Source organism: Vespula pensylvanica, chromosome 4 (genome assembly GCF_014466175.1).
Source record: "Vespula pensylvanica isolate Volc-1 chromosome 4, ASM1446617v1, whole genome shotgun sequence".
In the NCBI taxonomy this organism is placed as follows: Eukaryota; Metazoa; Arthropoda; class Insecta; order Hymenoptera; family Vespidae; genus Vespula; species Vespula pensylvanica.
The window spans coordinates 5,251,147-5,272,571 of NC_057688.1; the positions used below are offsets into that span (position 1 = coordinate 5,251,147).

The following is a 21,425-nucleotide window of genomic DNA, read 5'->3' on the forward strand; positions in this document are numbered from 1 at the left end:
GGTTTCCGCTAAATATCATTTCACTTCGTCTTCTGTGTGTGTGTTTGTTTGTTCGTTCGTTTGTTCGTTCGTTCGTTCGTTCGTTCGTTTGTTTGTTTGTTTGTTTGCTTTTTTTTCTTCTTCTCTGTCTCTCTCTCTCTCTCTCTCTCTCTCTTTCTCTCTCTCTCTCATTATTTTTTTTTCTTTTTTTCTTTGTTCTCGTTTATCTTCGTTAACAACAACAGACTTACTTAAGACTAATTATGTTTCTGGTTTGTTACATCCTAAGGCCTTTTTTTTATTATAACGGATCCTTCTGTCGCTAAGGCAGTGGCTCTTTTTCCTCGCTCTCGCACACGCTCGTCCAATCGCAAGCACGTACACGCACACGTTTTCATTCCCTTTCTCTCTCTCTCTCTCTCTCTCTCTCCCCTTTCCCTCTCTCTTTCTTCCTAACGCACGCTCTCTTTTTCTCTCTTTTACTACTTGACTATCTATCCATCTATCGATTGGTTCATGTCTCTCTCTCTCTCTCTCTCTCTCTCTCTCTCTCTCTCTCTCTCTCTCTCTCTCTCTTTTTCGTTCGCTTCGACTTTGTCGTCAATAAAAATCCTTGGTCGACCAGCTCGGGCATTTTCACTAAGCATGCGATGCAAGAATCTCTTTGTGAAAGCTTTAGAAAAAAAGAATATTAGAAAAAATAAAACAAAAAAGCAACAACAACAACAACAACAATAACAACAACTTGTTATTTCTCCAGTTGGATTTTCATATCGCGAAATATGATTAGAAATTCGGATAGTGTTCCCTTTCTTTTCTCTCTCTTCCTCTTCCCTTCTCTTTCTTTCCCCCTCTCTCTCTTTCTGTGTGTAAACATTTTTCTACTCTTATTATGTAGTTAGTACTTGGCGTGAAATCGTCCGAGAAGGTTGACTCCTTATACGGTCAGTTTTAAATATTAAACAAGAAACATCGAATAGCAAATTTTTTTCACGTCCAATGTGTCTTTTTAGTCATAAAAAAGAGAAGTAAAAATGTAAATGGCGTACCTGAGCTGCTTTCGGACTTTTAAGTTTGCGTTCGTTCGATGAAGGCTTGTTTGCCTTTTCTTTTATTTTTTATTATTTTTATTTTTATTTTTATTTATTTATTTTTTTGTTAAATGGCTAATCAACAATCGCACGCGACCATCATCGATCGTGGACGGATTTTGACGTTGATAATGCGCCTCGCGATCGTCGAAGAAGAAGAAGAAAAGCTAAGCACGTCCTTTGCGCGTCGTTCCTCTTTTTCTCTTTCTCTGTCTCTCTATATTTGGAAATTGTGAAATCCGTGAAGCGCGAAATTGAATTTTACGTCGGCCATTTTTCCCAAGCTCGTGCTGTCAGAATTGCGCGTGTTGTTGGTTAAAGAAAAGGAAGACAAATTTCGGTGCTTTTAACGCGACGAAACGAACTTCTCAACGTTTTCTCTCTCTCTTTCTCTCTCTCTCTCTCTCTTTTCACTATTTCTTTTCATTCTTTCGTTGTTATATATTATATAAACAAATCAATTTTATATAATTTTGAAATCGATTTATTTCAAAAGCTAATCAAAGTTCAATAGGATAAGAACTTTATAACTAGATAGTTACGTGTTATTATATATACTTACTGGTTATTATATACCCGGATAGTTAGGTTTATATATACATACATACATACATACATACATACATACATATATATATATATATATATATATATATATAATAGATTATGCTTGTGAAGAGAAGTTTCGACGGATTCATCACAAAGCAAAAGGATAATGAACGGAAAACTGTAAAAAGTGTAAGTGGAAAAGGTAGAAAGAGAAAGGGGAATGAAATTCGAGCGTTCTCTTTGGTAACGCGAGGAGGGTCGTTCTCACTTGCTAGCTGAGTACGGTTGTTGGGAGAGGGAGAAGAAGAAAGGACATGAGATTTTTCTCATTGTATATAACAAACGTCGAGTGGAACGTGGTTGCACTTTGCTCGATCCAACGAAAGAGAGGGGTTGTGTAGCCGAGTATTATGAGGAGGGTAAAACGTTCTCCTAAACGGATTACTTTTATCATTTTCTTTCTCTCTGTCTCTGTCTCTGTCCTTCTTCCGTCCAACAACAACAGAGAGGTGAGAAAAATAGGAAAATCGAAAGGTAAGAGGAGGAAAAGGACGATGACGATGACGATGACGATGAGGAACCTAACGACGATGAGAAGGACGATGACGGTGGCCTGTTTTATGCGGACGCTATGTGTTGGGAGACTTGTGAGATCAATACGTACTCCAGTTCCCCTCTTCTCCTCCGCTCACTTTCTCTCTCTCTCTCTCTCTCTCTCTCTCTCTCTCTCTCTCTCATCCACTCTACCACCCCTAACCGCCCGCATCACCCTCTAGCTGCCTCCACCAAAACCCAACCAGCTCTTCAGTCCTTTCCCTTCCCCGGTATGTTCTCTCCCTCCTAACTGCACCCGCACTGCTCTTTCTCTCTTACTCTCTCTTTTCACTCTCTCTCTCTCCTAAGCTCCATCTTTAGGCCGTTCTCCAAGCGACCCTAATCGACCGACAGAAGGACCTAAGGTTACTCCCTTTTCTCTTTATCTATCTGCTTCTCTCTCTCTGTCTCTCTCTCTTTCTCTCTCTCTTTATTTCTATGTAACCTTCGAAAAAGATTTATTACCGTTATTATTTTAACACCCTTTCGAATCGTTCTAAAGCACGTGACGAATTCGAAGAAATTCTTTAATTCGAATGAAAATTTTTTCTCTCTCTCTCTCTCTCTCTCTCTCTCTCTTTGTCTCTCTTTTTCTTTGTTCTCTTTTTCTTCTTCTCTGTTAGTGTAAAATGTTGATAGCAGTACATGTATGTTGTCGAAGGGAGAAAAAAAATGGTGAACTCGTGGAAAAAAGGAGGGAAGTTCGAGAGGACCAGAAAGTAAAGAGGGATGAACGAGGAGGGTATCTACTTCTTCTTTATATGAGAGGGAACGGTAAAGAAGGGGTGGATCAAAAGGGAAAAGGAGAAGGGTAGTGGGATGGATCGGCCTCGAGAAGATATCAGAAGCGTTTAACCCTCGAGAGGAAGATATATAGGAACAAAAGGCTGGGTCGAGTGTCGTCGGATGCGAAAAGCGGATTGCACTTGCTTCTACGTTTCGAAAAAAATTATATGAAATATATAACTCGCTTGGCGAGAAAATTAATCTAGTTGCTTTTATATGGTTAATTTTTATACGATAGGATATAGAATCCATTTGGTAGTTTTTAATTATCGATAATCTTTTATGCGAAATTCGAGTGGAACGATCTTGTAAAAAGAAGAGAGAATAAAAAAGAAAATAAAAAATGAAAAAGAAATCGAAAGAGATTCGATCAAAGGAATAAAATTCGGATTTAAAACTAATTTAGTAAATATTATCAAGAGTAAAAGAGTTCGCAATGGATTTTAGCAAATGGAAAATAAATTACTCAAAGTTTTTGGAAATGTGTCGGATTGACACGATTGATAATCGAAAAGAGGAAATTCAAAGCATCGCATCCATCTTAATGCATATATCGTCAACGAGTCTAATCGGCTTTACCTCACCAACGACAAATGTCGACGATCGAGATTATTGGTTAGCTTTTGCATATCCTATCGGATAAGTGTTGTTAGTAATTGTGAAGAGTAACATCAACTGGTATTACCACATTAGTACGTGGAATTAGATTTAAAATATATGTATTATTGTACTGAACATGGTCATTTTTCATGAGAAACTCCTAGGTCTCGATGTATATATATATATATATATACACACGTATATTTATTCAGAGTCGACGATGATTGGAAGATAGAGAGTAAAGGAGATACGTACCATCGGATTCTTTAATTTCCATTTACGAGCACCGTGCGCCAATTGTAGACGCAGATTTTGTGTTCTCGATTGAATGGCGAGGTGGTAGTAGGGATAAGATAGGATTGGGGGTGGTGTTGTATTGAGAAAGTTTTGCTTGAGATTTTATAGTGGGAGGAGGGGGAGAGAATCAATCTTTGGTTACGATCGTCTGATCCGGTAAAATATGGCGTAGCTTAGCCGATGATCTTTTCGATTCGCGATAAAAATCGTGTTTTTTCTTTTCTTTTTTTTTAAGCATCGAACATCATCAAACCAAAGAGTCCTTGGATATGAAGGAAAAAATAATTTCGAAGGAAGAAGAATCCGTCGATTATATATCGTTCGTGTTATTATCGGAAAAAACATGGAACATTTTGTTCTGTTAAATGGCGTCGATTACTCGTCCATTATTTTCCCATTATTTCATATTTTCCAATATGACATTTCATATGTTCGTAATTTTTCCTTTCTCCTCTTCTTAACCTTTTAATACGAAGAAAAAAAAATAGCACTTTATTCATTTCTTGCTTTTAATATTCAAGAATTATTAGATTAAAATATTGTGAATACGCGGTTTTATGGCTAAAACTTACAATCTCTTGCTTGTTTTCCTATTTTTCATTTCTTTTCTTTTCTTCTTTTCTCTTCTCTTCTCTTTTCTTTTCTCTCCATCGATATACGTACGCGATCAATCGTCCACTCTCCAAACAGCTAATAAATAACATTATAGTCGACCTACATTGCGTGACCGACTTTTAAATAGGTTGTTCTCATTTTCTTTTTTCTTTTTCTTCCTTTACTCCCAGCCTATTTCACGCGTTACTACTGAAATCGAACGTCCCTGACTACATCGGACGATTCCATTCTACGCGAGGCCATCGAAATTGAGAACGAGTCAGCAGCAGCGTTTATCCCGCGAGAATATAAGAGAGAGAGAGAGAGAGAGAGAGAGAGAGAGAGAGAGAGAGAGAGAGAGGAAGAGAGAAAAGAAGAAAAGAGAAGTTCGCGAACAATAATTTCAAGAGAAAAGAAAAAAAAACCTCGAAGAAAGTTCTGAGAACAAAAAAAAAGTAAGAAGAAAGAAAGAAAAGAAAGTGAAAAAGAGAGAATGGAATGTCTGATTCGTCAAATGGTCCTACCTGGCCCTTATGTTTTTTTTCGCAGCATCATTGATGACCGACCGGATGCCATTATTTAAACACAAGAGATTTTACGGCAGGATTGAAAAGTTCTCCGCTTTCCTTTCACTTCTCTTTTTCTTCTTGATCGCGTAAAAAAAAAAAGAAAAAAAAGAAAAAAAATAAAGAAAGAAAAATGCTTCGTGAATTCGTTTAGGCGATGGACAAATTTGTGCGTATCACGTGTGATCTTTGATAATGTTTAATTTTCGCACCGTTGTTTCAATTCTTCTTTTTTTTTCTCTCTTTCTCTCTCTCTCTCTCTCTCTCTCTCTCTTTCTATTTATCTTCTCATCTATACTCTTCCTTTCACACACATATCAATACTTTTCATTTTTCACTCATTAAATTAATTGTAGTGCGCGTGGGCGTCCGCTCTGGCTTGCCAATGGGGCAGATCATATTCTTCTTTTATTTTGTTTTTCTTTCTTCTATGTATTTTTAACAAAAGTAAGTAAGTTCGAGTTGACTCGAAACTAATCATCATTGGAAAGATTTAAGTGAATTCTTCTATCTATGCGAGAGAAGAAAATGTTCATAAATAAAAATTAAAAAAATAAAAAAGAAAAAGAGAGAGTTCTTCGCGCTTCCCTTCGCTTTTCCCTCTTGCTCCTCGCGAGCTTACGTCACGGGTTTTCTACTCTCTTCTCTTTTTTTTCTTTTTTCTTTTTCTCTTAAATTCTTATTTATGTATCTTCGGTATAAAGTGATCAAAAAACAACAGAAGTCCTATTTCGAGAGGTAGGAAACATCGCGGAGAAGGAAGAACGTAGAAAGGAAACACGCTTACGTTTTTCTCTTCTTTTTTCTTTTTTTTTTTTTTCTTTTTTTGTCCGGATTTTTATTTAAACGGAAAAACGGCCGTAGATTTTCTATTAGATTTTCTCTCTCTCTCTCTCTCTTTCTGCATCTATCTTTCATTCACTCTCTAACTCTCATTCTTTCTCCTTTCCTTTCTTATGCACGCACAAACACAAACACTAATTCGTTCCTTCCGTCGTATCAAATCCCATTTGTGTCTTGTTCAGACACATAATCTCTTTACGATCCGTTATTTCTTTTTACATATCGCATAGGCTCTCGTATTCTCATATTCTTTATTCTTTTTATTTCTGTCTCTCTCTCTCCCTCTCTCTCTCTCTTTCTTTCTTTCTTTCTCACACAATTTCACTCTCTCTTTTTCTTTCTCTTTCTCTCTCTCTCTCACACATTCGGCATTCACACGCACGCATTCTCTCTTCACCTCTTCCTCATCTCGTATAGTTAAGTATCTATATTAAATATAATAATTATTATGTTATAGTAATGTCTAAACGAACACATATTATATCTCGATAACGTCGTGCTTATTAATTTCTGGTTTCTTGCCCCTAGCGCCTCTTCGTCTTATCCCATCTCTTCTCCATCGAGAAAACTATCTACCTACACTGTTTATTTTTTTTCTCAAAATGTTGTCTCGTTTAACCTTTAATTCCTTTATACGTGTGTTTGTGTGTCCATCACCGTGCCGTGACCCTTTTCGTTCTTTCTTTCTCTTTCTCTCTCTCTCACACACTCCTTCATCCCTTTTTATATTTTTCTTTTTTCTTTTTTTTTCATTCTCCTTCTTGTGTTCTTTTCCCATTTTATTTTCATTTCCATTCTGCTTTTTTCCCTCTTCTTTTTCTTCCTCGTTTTCATTTTCTTATTCTTCAATGTTCTTACAACAGATCTCATCTCTTGGCGTTCGTCACTCCGTGAGTGCTTCTGTGTATGCGAAATGGTGTACAATAAATAGTAATCGTATCGTTATCAATCTATCATTACGTTAACGTTACTTATTCATCCTTCTTTTTTTATTTATTTAAATCGTTACTTCATCATATTAATCACTATTATTATTATTTCATTATTTTCATCAATCATCGTTCCTCTTCTTTTTCTTTTTTTTTCACCATCGCCATCATCATCGTCGCCATTTTTATATATATATCGTCATCACTATCACCGTCCATTATCAACCTCTTCGTCGTCACACTCAAATTCATTGTCAAACTATCATTATTGATGATTATCGATCGATCGTCGATCATCAATCATAAACATCATAATCATTATCATCATCTTCATTATCGTCTTTATCATCATCATCATCATCATCATCATCATCATCATCATCATCATCATCATCATCATCATCATCATCATCATTATCATTATCATTATCATCATTATTATCGTAATCATTATCAATCATCATTTTATCATCATTATTTTATTATTATTTGTTAACTAATATTAATTTCATTATTATTTTATTTTGTTTTTATTTATTATTATTGTATTATTGTTATCATTATTATTAGCGTTAGACGTTACGTTAGTTGCCTAATAGACAATAACGATCCTCTCCTCGCTTCTTCTTAGCGCGTAACATCATAGTCGCGTTGATAAAGTCCTAACTCGTCTTCGTCCTATCGCTCGCTAACGACTACAAGGTCCTGCCTCGTCCTTTGGCCTTTTGCGAACACACGGAGGGAGAAATGGGATTGGTGAATGGAGAAATGGATAAGTCGTGGTGGGATCATGAACGATATCTCGTCCTTCGAAGATCCTCTCGTTCGTTGGACGAAGACGAGAAGGAGGAGAAAGAGGAAATGGTAAGAAAGAAAATATGCTCCCTTCAGGCTCTTTCCTCTGAACAAAACTCGAGTCAGAGTCCTCTTCTTTCCATCTCCAACGACAACGGCCACGACGTGGTTCGAGCTTGTAACGGCGCCGTCGATGGCGAGGCCGACGACGCGATTCGCGCTCCTTCGTCGTCCTTTTGTTACTACGGACTTCAAGGACAACGTGGACGACGACTACGTCGACAACGACGACGTTGACGACGATCGGGAGGAGTTCGATTCTTCGACGGTACTCACTTCTTTCGTTATTTCTGCATTTTCTACACCAGAAACTCCACCAACAACACCATTGTCTCCACCAAACATTACGCCAGTTCTTCTCCTTTTTCTTTTTCTCCTCCTCCTCCTCCTCCTCCTCTTTTGCATCGTCGTAATCATCATCATTATCATTATCATCATCATCATCATTATCATTATCATCATCATCATCATCATCATTATTATCATCATCGTCGTCGTCTTCGTCTTCGTCTTCCTTTTCTTTTTCTTCTTCATTCTTATTATCCTTCTTATTTAGAGAGATGGTCAAGTTTCTATTCATCGATGACAACGATGGACACCACCATCGAGAGCAGAACCAGTCTGAACGAGAACGAGGCCGAATCTCCTCGATCGATCGCATTTCTCTTCCTTCTCTTCCTCCTCTTCTTCCTCCACTTTCTTCTGCTTTTCCTCCTCCTATTCCTTCTTCTTCTTCTTCTTCTTTAACTCTTTCACTTCCAACGACGAAGGACGCAAACCTACGTCCCGAATGTAGGACGTTTCGCACGAGCACGACGATCGTCCTCGAGAAACTCCCCAACAACAGGCACGACCACCGGAAGAATTGGATCATGCTTGATAACAAGCAAAGAAAATGCACTATGTGAGAAGCCGTTGCACGATTCGACGAACTCGATGTCATCGAGCCGACTCCACCACTCCCGCATAAAGATGTACCCTGATATTGTTGTTGTTGTCGCTGCTGCTGTTGTTGTTGATCGTGCAAAATCATTGGGAAGAACGTCGACGTTGAACCGAACTCGATGTTCTTGTCATCTATGAACACTGGCCATCCTGCTGCTTCCTCCTCATCTATGAATCACAAATGTTTCTTCGTCCAATAATACATCGCTCATATTTCATTAGCTCGATTAAAAATTTTTTATAATCACGATACGGGATTATATTTATGAATAACGTTAGATTTACTTAACTTACAAATAATCGGATGGGACTGTAGCCTAAAGTATGATAAGAATCAATCTTAGAAGCAAACAATCGTCCTTTCTTCTCATATCGATCTTACTCCGTTTATTTGGAGTTAACTAATTGGGAGTCATTTTTTAGGAGTTAAAGTGTTACATTTATTTTGACGGTAACCGAATAAGCAATTGTTTCACCTTTTCATTTTTCATTATGTCAGATTTTACAAGTTTTCCTATCGTTGATAATAATATTATATCGACTGATAAAAGAATTCTATGTGTCTATTCAAGATTCGATGTGAAAATAGGAGAAGAAAATTATGTGGCAGATCAGAGAAAAAAGATTCGGACGATTGGTTGTTGAATTAATGGCATTCATGTGGAAAGATATAGAGGACATTGATATACCTGCAGAGTCCGATTGAATAGGTGTAATCTCGCAGTGGGGTGCCGTCGGAGGATCGAATTCTCTACCTCGTTTACGTGGCTCGCGATCGGTACAATTCGCACAGATTCCCAAGTCTAGCTCCTGTTCCGAGCACACGTGGAAACAGCATTCTCGTTCGTCGCTACTGTGCAACGCCCTCGTAGCTTGTTCCCCCGTCTCAAGTATGTTCGGGTCTGAAAAGGGTTTTTTTCATCCAACCACATCTTATATCAACTTGCTATCACATTCCCATTAGCTTCATTAAAAACATGTCCTGTTTTTTTTTTTCCTTATATGTATGAATCGAAGATGAAGATATTTTGCCTTGATTGCGTCCAATTTATTTATTTATTTACTCATTTATTTATTTCTTTATCAATGAAGATTTAATAATCGTTCGAAAGAATTGGACGCACTCAAATCGATTTGACGTATTTAAATGATTTTAAGTGCTTAAATGATTTCATTCGATTTTATATCAGGAGGGTGCCAAAAATGCTTTTACCCTTTCCCAGTGTTTGAAGGAAAATAAATTCAAGGGTTTGAAAAAGGGGAGAAACGGCACGAAATGAAGATACATCGTGTCAAATGGGAAGTAATAAATAATATTTTTTTTTTTGTTCGAAGAGATTTCTTAAGAGGAAAGCATCTTCTCGAGTAAATCAACGAGATCTATCAAACAATATTGTTGGAATGATTTTCGATCGAGAAGAGATGGGGAAGAATAAGAAACGGCGAAGTACCTCTGCAAAGAAAGGTAGGTTCGCCGGCATATTGTGTAGGGTACGCGGGGGCACGGTCACCCGGAAGCAAATAAGGACAACGTTGTTCCACGGACTGGCAGAGGGATAGACACGGTCTTATCCTAGTCCAAGTTCCCTCCGAGGACTCCAAGTCCTGCGGTCCCCCGTGAGCAAAGTAAGGCACCAGGGAGCTGCACACCCACTTTCTGTACGCTTCCTGAAAGCAGAAAAAAATCATTCTGAATGATATATCTTTATATATAATTTTGCATAAGGGTAATGATATATTCAAGCAATGTTATATAAACTGCATGTAAAAGTATAGTATTATTTCATGGCATATCTATTTTCTTTTAAATTGAATTATATCATTACGTTTGATTTACATCAATAGAATCATTGAAAAGAATTATTAAGGGGAAGAGACAACGATGACGATATTAGCAGTTCTTTCCATGGAGAAAAAAGTGTCACGATTGTCTTGTCATTTGGTCTTTTTCGGACTGGCCCGTGACAAATCGGTCAACTCCTTGGTAAGGTGGGTCAGTGCCTGACCTACATACTCATTAAACGTGGGCTACTCTTGTACATTCTCCAAGAGTCTTCTATAATTACACATCGACTGCAGGAAAGGACCTTCCATCGATACGACTCGAGTTTCCCTCGACGAGCTTTCTTCCCTCTTTCGCCCTCACCCATCGAGATACTACTACTACTACTTTTGTCTTTTTTATTTCCCCTCGAAGAAGAACGGTTTATTAAATTTGACCTGTACCATCCCCGTGTATGCTCAGACGATATAAAAACCGAAGGATAAAGCCGGACAACTGAATGCGGATGAAAAAACTTTCTTCCCTATCACGATATAACCGCTAACTCAAAAGATATTCTCTATTATGATTTTACTTATATATCGCCAACAATTCAAGGTCTGAACAATAATCTGCTACGTCTACGTTTAATAGAATCGCATTGATACTTGCTGAGATATCTGACCAAACTTCGTTACTTTGGCAGATATGTTTCAGCAACGATTGATTTCGCTACTTGAAAGTAGGTCTAACAAACGATTGACTTCGCTACTTGTACGTATGTCTAATCAACGATTGACTTTACTATTTGCCGATACATCTGACCAAACTATTGACTTCATTACTTTACAGGTACGGACTCATCAATGGTTGACTTCGCTACTTACAGGTATGTACATCTAACCAACGATTGGTTTTACTACTTGCCGATACGTCTGACCAAACTATTGACTTCATTACTTGTAAGTATGTCTGAGTAATGATTGACTTGGCTATTTTGCAGATACTGTACGACCAATAATTGGCTTCACTACTTATTACTCGACGTGTCCGACTTATAGGAATTTCTATTACAGAATAGAATTAGCTAACTTAAACGTCGACGTAGATCGTATTTCTCATGAATTCTATCGTTTAATTGACATGTATCCAATTTATCCATAGCTATCCTATTTCTCGTAAATAAGGCACTTTCTTGATAAGCGCGTGCTATTTTTTCATTTCCTATTTTATTTATTTATTTGGTTCTCTTCTTTTTTTTTTATGCATCATTTTTCGATACGTTCGTAACTGTTAATCGGACAATTTTTATCGAGATATTAGCCCAATAACTCCACTCGTTCTCGTACTAAATACTATTATCAATCAAACGCATATTCACGTAACGTTATATCCGTGCTTTGTTCGTTTCTTTTTGTAATTTTTTTTTGCTCGTTTTCTCTCGGATCACGGTTTACGTTTAATTACCGATCTCGTTCGACGTGCTCTGTTCGATAGTATCGTTTGACTCGCACAAATCACAAATAAGCTATAAGTTTTGTTTGTACGTTATTTTCTATTTTTCTTTCTATTCTTTCGATTATATCGTGAAATGAATAAAAGCAAAAGAGGATGGAGAAGAGGAACGGGGAGGAAGAGAAGAAGTAGAAAATTTTGTTTAAAAAAAGAGGAAAACGTATTAAAAAAAAAAAAAAAAAAAAAATGAAAAAAAAGAAAAACGAAAACACAAACAAGAGAAAAACAAAAAAACAAAAATCTCTCCGAAAAAAATACGAACGTTTTACACTGATTTCTTTTCTTTCGTTTTGTACCACTTAAAACGAACGCAACCAAACGAAACGAAACGAAACGGAACGAACGAACGGACGAACAGAGTGAAACGATAACGAGAAGAGGCAAGTGAGGTTCGCGAAAACATGAAAATTTTCTCTCTTTCTCTCTCTTTCTCTTTTTCTTTCTCTTTCTCTTTCTCTTTCTCTCTCGTTGTTCTACGCATTGTGCGCGCGTGCGCACATAGCCTATCGTGATATCCTTATAGTACACACGAGGCGTGTACCTGCGATCTAGTGGGCGTGGGTTATGGATCGTAGGACCTACTAGTACGTATTTTATACAGGCGAAACGAGAAACGCTAGAAATATTGCACTTCACACGGTCTAGTTCTTGTATCGCATTGTTCCGAACATCGTTTCTTTCCCTCTACTTTCCCTACGGATTCATCCCCCCCACTTCTTTGATTCCATCCTTCACTTTTTGGATTCCCACAGGTTTTTCTTCTTCTTTTTATCCTTTCTCCATCTCTCTCTCTCTCTCTCTCTCTCTCTATCTTTCTCTCTCGTTTTCTTTTATTTTTCTTTCGTTCCTTTTCTTTTTTTCACCCCATTACCGTGTACCTTCGTCTCTTTGCAAGCTTTTATTTTATTTTTCTTTCAAATCTCTATCTCGCGAAATAAATGTCTTCTCTCGATTTTATTTATCGAACGGGCGCAGGCATATTTGAAAATTTATTTAAAAGGAAAAAAAAAGATAAACAAAAAATTAAATACAAAAAAATAAGTAGGTGAAAGGAAAAAGAAAGAAAGAAAGAGGGAAATAGAAATGATGAGAAATTCTCTTTGATATTCAAAGAGTTTGATAAATTGTTGCTCGGAGAAAGCAGCTTTTCTTTCAAACCCCCGTCCTTTCGTTATTTTATTCTTAGTAGACATTCTCTTGGCCGTTACCAGCCGATACTTGTGCACAAGTAACAGTGATGAGAGCGGAGAGGCACGAAATGAATTCCTAGGACGAACCGTGAAAAAGAGAAGCAGTCTGTAGTCCCGTTACTGTGCACCAATACTCTCTCTCTCTCTCTCTGTCTTTCTCTGTCTCACTATCTATCTATCTCAAACTCGACGAGGATATATCGACGTGATATTATAGTCGAACGTCCAATTCGAAAGGTTCCACGAATGACGAGGATGAGCTGGGGCCATGTCTATCGAGACCTTTCTCTTTTTCCTTCTTCGAAACTCCTTCGGTCTTTCCCTGCTCATCGATGTCATTCAGAATATCGCCTTCGTTTCCTTTTGCCTTTTTGAAGCTGAAATACTTTCTCCTTAGAAAATCACGATATCCCATTTCCTTTACTATATCACTACCATTCCTAACGACGATTATTATTATGATTATGATCATGATTATTATTACTATTATTATTGTTATTATTATTATTACTATTGTTATTGTTATTGTTAGTATTATTATTATTATTATCATCATTATCATTATTATTATTATATCTTGTATGTGCCAGATCTCGTATTTCTGAAAGAACTTGGTGCAACGAAAACGATAGAAATAGTTCTTTTTGAATTTGTGAACAAGTATACCTGTATTTTACTTGAAAAAGTAAATGGACCAGGCAATAAATTCGACGTCCAATGTCGTCTGAGCTCGTTTTTAAAGGAGCCACGTCGTACTGTCTCTCCGAGGAACGATGCGGCAAACGTCGGAGGTTTTGCGAGAAACGTCTCGTTGAAGTGAGAAAGTGGATGTATTGGCAAGAGAGATAGGAGGGGTGGGTTACGTGTAGATGCTTTCGAAGCTCAGAGGAGGATGGGTGGTTAGGTAGGTAGGTCGGTGGTAGATAGATAGATAGGTAACAACACCTGAAGTACTCTTCACAAGCTGGCTGACCCAATTCTCTTCCTACCGACTCTCTCTCTTTCTCTCTCAGCGATCTACGTTAGAACTAGGTAGATCCGGCACACACATACTGTTAGCTACCCAACTCTCACCCTAAAACCCTCGACTCCTTCGTTCTTCCTTCAGCCAGTCCTCTTTCATCCACCTCTTCCTACATCTCTTTTCATCCGTTTCTTCGTTCATCTCCGGTCCACATTCCTTTATTTCTTTTCTTTTCTTTTCTTTTTTTTTTTTTTCTTTGCGATTCTTTCACTCGTGCTTCTCAACCAGAACCGATCGGAGTTTCAGATAATATGTCATTTTCTGATTTTATCGAATAATTCTCGGTACAGTTGTCGTTATCCTTTTGATGCCTTATATGAGTTACCAGATATATTTCTGCAATTTTCTATTTTTCACGAATCCTTACGTTTTATTTTTTAGAAAAAGACAAGAAAGTAACATCATGAATCTCGTTTCCTTCTAAAAAGATTCAGACAACACGAAAGATTATAATCCCGTAGTAAAACTACTTATGTATTTTATATATATATATATATATATGTGTGTGTGTGTGTATGTGTGTACGCTATCCTCCGAAATAACTATCGATCCATCATTATCATAAGATTTCATTGAATCGATCATTTTGAATCGCATTACATTATTCATAAGTATTATGAAAGGAAAAACGAAAGAAAAATCCCTTTTTCTCTTTTCCTTACATTACGTCCCCTTACTCCATTCCACTCCTTTCCGCCCACTCCGTCGTTCGTGTCTTCGTTACTAGTTGGAACGCATGTCAAGAAGAGGAAAGAAGCTAGTAAGCGAGCCAAAAGAAAGAAAGAGAAAGCGACGCATGAAATATGATTGTCATCCTCGTAAATTTGTAAAAAAACGCACGGGCGCGCTATTTGAAGAGTTTAAAATTACAATTTCGAGATATAGAATAGGAGTGAACGAAAACAAAAAGAACAAAAAAATTAGTCTTTTTTCTCTTCCATCGTTGAGAACAAGGGTAACAATGGTTGACGAAATAATGACGAATCCATCGTGGAAGTCCTAATTTTCTATAAAGGAAGATGGAAGGGAGCAAATAAAGGGGAAGATAACAGCATGCAGAAGAGCGGCGGAGGTCGGAGGGAAAGGAAGGGAAAGGAGTGCGGGTGGTACCAAGAGAAAACCCTCACGACACAAAACTCGATGGTATGCACCAATCGTTATCATGTAATCAGCCAGCAAACTAGATAGTCCGCGAAAATCGATAGTAGCCTGGTGCCCTAAAATCGCGCTTTGAAAGCTTCTCGTTTCTATTCAACGTACGTACAAACGTGTGTGAATTTGTGTGTATGGTACGTATTATATATATTTTATATATATATATATATAGCCGAGAGTTGATTATAGTAAAAAGAGGACCTTTCGAAAGAAACGAAATGTATGGCATAATGAAGCCATTGTAAAGGATTCAACGAACATACATGTATATTTTAATTCACATCTCTAGATCTTGTTAACGTATGTCTCTTTTGAAGAAAGTATTTTATTATTAATAATTATTTTATACTTATATAAAGTATTATATTTATATTTCGATACACCTGTATTGATTGAATTTGTTCAACTACAATAAGTAATAAAATTGATCATTCGCTAGATGGAAAATTTAAGTAGTTCCGACTCGGTCGTTAGTCGCAGACACAAGAGACAAGTAGTATAAACGGTCATTGGTCGGATGTGAATCCAAGTGGTCCAAGCCGATAATTGGTCAAGCGCAAAATCCAAGTAGTCGAATCGATCGTTGGTCAGACGTAAAACAGAAACAGCATATATAATCGATATCATTGATTAAATCTAATTAATAAATAAGCTAAACGATTTTTATCTAAGAAAACAAATAAAAATGAAAATGAATTGAATATAAAATTATAGGCTATAATTGTCACGTATATATATATATATATATATATATATATATATATATATATTCAATTTAATTGTTTCTATAATGTTAATGAAATTCAACGAATTAAAAGTTATGAAATGTTTCCTTAATATAACGATACTCGAAATGTTTAATGCATCATTCTTTTAACTGGACAAGACTAGTTGTTTTCTCATGAAAGTTTAATTATACTGACGGATAGAATGGAAACAACATATACATACATACATACATATATACGTAGGTGAAAGAGATCGTTTCTGGTCCAGTTAACAGGCTAAAATCATTAGGACGAAAAAACGATTAAGAGTTCTAATTGTACAAGGGATTATAATGAAGGATACGTGATCATTAGCGAAACGTAATTAGGATCGATTCATACTCTGAATAAGAATTTTTCTCGAGACAAGAGACAAGAGACACGATACGAGTGAGAAAAAGATAGACATTTAGACAGACAGTGAAAGAACAAAAGAGAGAAAGAGAAAGAGAGAGAAAACGATTCGGCCATGTGCCAAATTTTCATACGGCACTTTGAAATCGTGCTTACGGAGTTGGAAACAGTTTGGGCTTTGTGACTGTGTATGTGTGTGCGAGCACGCGCATATACTCTTCTCTGTCTCGCCGTTTACATCGTGGCTGGGCCATAAACGTGCTTTTCAGGCCAGGAGTGCCATACTTGGCGCGCGCGTGCCGGATTAATTACCAGCCAAGGGGGATGAGCCGAGACGGAGAGAAGAGGCCGACATATTAGGAAGATGTGCCGCAAGGCTCCGAGGCCACTTTTCGCAAATGCAGCGACCGCTGTTCTTGCTGGCATCTAATACTAGCATATCCACGACGAACCAATCTTGAATATGACGATGAATCTTATGAATCTTCTCATTTATTTATTTTTTTTACCATTATCGCATTCCAAATTATTTCTCTATCGAATCGAATGAAATTATATTGTTCTTTCGATCTGATCATGTGTTATTTATTTATTTGTTAAAATGATTGAACTCATGAAAATTTGAAATTATTTGTAATATACTTTATTTTTCAGGAGGAGAAAAAAAAAAGAAAGAAGTTTAACAAAGCTCGATATCGTCCTCGTGATTACTTTTTACAACTTTCTCTCGTTATTTACATTGAAATTTAACCGCAGATCAATCGTCCCGTCTTATTACGATCGATCGGTATCAACTCGATATCATCGTTCACCCGTTTTAATCCCATTTAATCTTTTATTTCGCGGTACTTAGTTAATCCAGCTTGAGCCATTCGAATGTGGGATTTCGCAGGAGATGGAACGATCGGGCTACGGCTATTTATCGATATCGATAACGTTCAGATAAATAGATATATCTAATTAAAAAAATGAAACAGACTAGACGAATAAGATCGATCGATCAGCTTAAATACCATCATTTTTTTTTAACGAAACGTTTGCACGTGAAACGAAGTGCATCAGAAGTTTTCATCGAGCGAAGCAAGTGACAGCTTCTTTAAGAGATCCGAGAAAAACGTCGTTCAGACCAGCGATATATCCCCTTGTAGAAAATTGCAAGGTGACGAGAAGAGGGAGAAAGAGAGAGAGAGAGAGAGAGAGAGAGAGAGGAGACTGCCGGAAAAACGACGAGCTAGCTCTTATTAGCAAAGCCAACTCCTCTTCAACCTTCCCTTCGTTCGAGAGGTCGCGAGTGAGCACGTTCACACTCTTTTGCCTCTCTCACTCCTTTCTCTCCCTTCACTCTCTAGCCTTCTTCTTTTCGTTCTCTTGCTCTCTCTCTCTCTCTCTCTCTCTTTCTTTCTCTAGGTCCTTTTTCGCTCCAAAATCAGACGTGCTCGATCGCTCGTGGAGAATTAAAAAGAAGTACGAGAAGAGAAAGGGAGAAGCGTGAAAGTGGATGGAAGAGAAAGAAAAAAAAAAGAAGAAAAAAAAAGACTGAGAAAGAGATACGATGACGTAACGTCAGAGGAGAACAAAGTGATAGCTAGAGCTATTCGATCGGTACAAGACGAGGGTCGAATTGTTGTTCACGTGTCGTATAAAGAGACACACTGTAGAGATTGGAGAAGGGGATGTAAAGAGAGGGTGGCTGACACTAGTCACCACTAGATGGCTTCTGCTAGTTGCAGCTTGCAAAAGCATTGCCCTCGTGGTCACAGTGACCTAGTTACCTGGACCATATCCATATCTCTCATCCTCTTCAACATTTTAACCTTTTTTTCCTCTTCTTTTCTCTCTCTCTCTCTCTTTCTCTCTCTTTCTCTTTTTCTCTCTTTCTTCTCTTTTTTTTTCCTTCGACTTTACGCGAAGAGCATCGTGAGTCTCATGAAAAAAAAAAAAAAAATACTTCTCGCTAAAGACATTCTTTCATGCATCGAGATAGTTTATTTTCCATCCATCCATTCCTTCGTTCGTTTACAAGCAGGCCGTTACAGTACAATTCTGTAATAACGATTATCTAGGTCTTCTTTATATTCTTTCTTCTTACTTTCCTCTTTTTTTTATCGTTGCTTTCCTGTTTTTAAAGGGAGGGAGAGAGGGAGAGAGAGAGAGAGAGAGAGAGAGATTGCACCCTTTTGTCGACATTTCCTAATCGATCAATCATCGTTCACCTTTCAGGAAAATGACGATCGTTTGATCACTGAATGTAGATCAATCAGCTAGGGTGCTTGTCCTCTTATCTATCCATGCGTACATATATATGTAATACGCACGTATGTATAATATCTACGTATATGCATAGATATATCTAGATCTATATTTATCAGTGATAAAAAATATTCTAACGAATGTTCAACAACTACAATTCCAATGAGAAATACATATATCAACCATTGTCAGTGAAGTTATAAAGTTAAATATATACGTACGTGTATGTATGTTCGTGTGAATGTAGCATGTGCATGTGTGCGTGTATTTGTGTATGATAATAACACGTTTGCTTAGACGCAGTGAGTTATACACGAGTTTTATTGACTTCCGGATGCGTTCATAGGATCGGAACTTCTAGTTTCAATGTCGTTGCTTGTTCATTCGACGCATTTGCGAGTTCAATTAGTTCCACTCGAAGAAATGAGAACAGAACGGGCCAAGCTACAAACATATTTTGCAATTGTCACTGTTATCAGAACAAAATCAAAGTATTCATCTATTATTACATATAAAATAATAAAATATGAAGTAAAATAATTGATACGAGCTATTAAAATAATTGATAGGTACTAATTAATTAGCTTTATTAGTTTTTCTTCTTCTCTTTCTCTTTTTTTTTTTACACGGACATTAAATATGTATAGTTTTAAAGAATATTTATCAAGGATATGTCCTTTGAGTCGTTATCAATTACTAATTAATTCCAATGGAACGGCTTGGAAACTACTTGGATGCTAATTGCTCCTTCAAGATTTTAATAGCAATCTTTTACTCTTTACTTCTCTCTCTCTCTCTCTCTCTCTCTCTCTCTCTCTCTCTCTCTCTCTCTTTCTTTCTCTTTCTTTCTGTCTATTGTAGCTCACGATACATACTCAAGTCAAGTAGGATATTTCGTTCGCAAAGGATCGTTCCTTTTCTCTTTAGACTACCCTCGGGCCAGAACGATTTTAGCGAACAGGTGTGACTTTACTAGCTGCCCTTTCAAAAATTTATTGCGATCATGCCGTCTCTCTCACTTACGCTCACTCGATCTTATTCCCTCTTGCTGGCAGACTCGACTGAGTCGTGGTCGTTCTAAAGACAATTGCTTGGAAGACAGCCGTTGGCAAGTGTCACTCTTCTATGCACACAAAGCAAAGTGTACTCTAATTCTCTCTAAGAGAGAGAAAGAGAGAGAGAGAGAGAGAGAGAGAGAGAAAGAGAGAGAATGCTTGTAAAAGATAGCGGTTGATGGCCTCAGGGTCTGACCGTTTTCATCCTGCTTTACGGCACCTATTGTGCTGGAACATTTCCTTCTTCTTCTTCATTTCGCAGATTACGGATAATCTCCACTCCCTAAAGGTCGTTTTCGTGAATACTCGGAAAATCTCCCAAAGTAGATCTATCGAAGATACTTTATTTCGTTTTAGTCCGATTAATGTTTCAAGAGAGAAAATATATGATATATCGTTCCCAAATAATATAATAATAACAATAATAATAATTATTTTATATGTTTTTTCTCGGATGTCATGGTATTCGATACTTTAAAGCATTTGCTCGAGACAAATACAACGCAAAGAGAAACCTTTGAAAAGATATTACATATACATAATAAAATAAGCTGCGCAATTGGAAGTGGATTATTGCCATTAAAGTAGAAATTAATAAATGACCAAGATATTATGATGTTTTTATATGGATCTCTATGATTTGAGACAACGGACATCTGCTATTTTCAGAGTATCAAAATCCGGAAGAATTAGGGAGATTAAGGTCGTTGTATGATGACAAGTAGGAAACATTGGTATGAGCACCTAAGAGCGTAGAGAGTATGCGGCAGTTTCACTAAGCGCTATTCCCGGCTTTATGCTTTTAATACTTCCATCCTTTGAGCATATATCTAGCTCTTGCGAATCCACTCTGGATGACCGGTTAAAACAAGGCAAGGGCCTTTATGGGTCCTCTGGAACATTTGAGGCCCGTAATGTCATTAATCACCAATAGCTCGCCACAAACTGCTTTGGCATTTTATTATTATTATTATTAGTATTACTATTATTATTATTATATCTTTAACATTTAATATTTATCACAAGGATTCTCAATTTTTTATGTTTCATATATCCCTAGAGAATGTATATGTAACTTGTATATCCCTTGTATAGATAGATAAAACTATAATATAACAATAAAATATTATTAAAGATTAAATTGTTTATTCATGAATTATATATAGATTGTCGCAAAAGATTTCATTTCATACTTGAGAAACGTATCAAGGGAATCCCATAGAATAACTTTGTAACTTTTCTTTTCTTTTTTCTTTCGTCAGTTCTATTTCAGCTCTCACGTAGTACTTTTCAAAGTTTCATCGTGTATCCCACATTGAGAATCTCTGGTTTAATGTATAATGTATAATATAAATATAATGTTTAATATTTAATGTTTAATGTTTAATATGTATATATATATATATATATATATATATATATATGATATATATGCATATCATTATTATTATTATTTTTATTATTGAGAAGAGAAGATATTAAACATTTTCAAATCGTATCAATGAGTATATCCGTGATACAATTTACTAAAGAAGTTTCTCAGATTTTCGTTCAAAGAGAAAATTTAAGGAACTATATAATGCAGTTATTATCTACGGACGATATACGCTTAAGCAGATGATAAAGAAGTCTGTTATGAAATAAGTAAAGCATAAGAGAAAGAGAGAAGGGAGAAGAGAGATAGAGACAGAGACAGAGGGAGAGAGAGAGAGAGAGAGAGAGAGA

At 36.8% G+C, this 21,425-nt stretch overlaps 1 protein-coding gene across 1 annotated transcript in view; it reads right to left on the reverse strand.

Annotated features, from left to right (window-relative positions):
* Positions 1–3,648: 3,648 nt before the first annotated feature.
* LOC122628581 overlaps positions 3,649–21,425 on the reverse strand; it is a 46,618-nt gene continuing 28,841 nt past the window's right edge. Inside the window, exons 3-6 of the mRNA XM_043810997.1 lie at positions 10,080–10,296; positions 9,318–9,530; positions 8,087–8,796; positions 3,649–3,729 (exon numbers count right to left, since the gene is read on the reverse strand). Coding sequence (XP_043666932.1) covers positions 3,649–3,729; positions 8,087–8,796; positions 9,318–9,530; positions 10,080–10,296 — 1,221 coding nt within the window. The remainder of the gene's footprint in view (positions 3,730–8,086; positions 8,797–9,317; positions 9,531–10,079; positions 10,297–21,425) is intronic.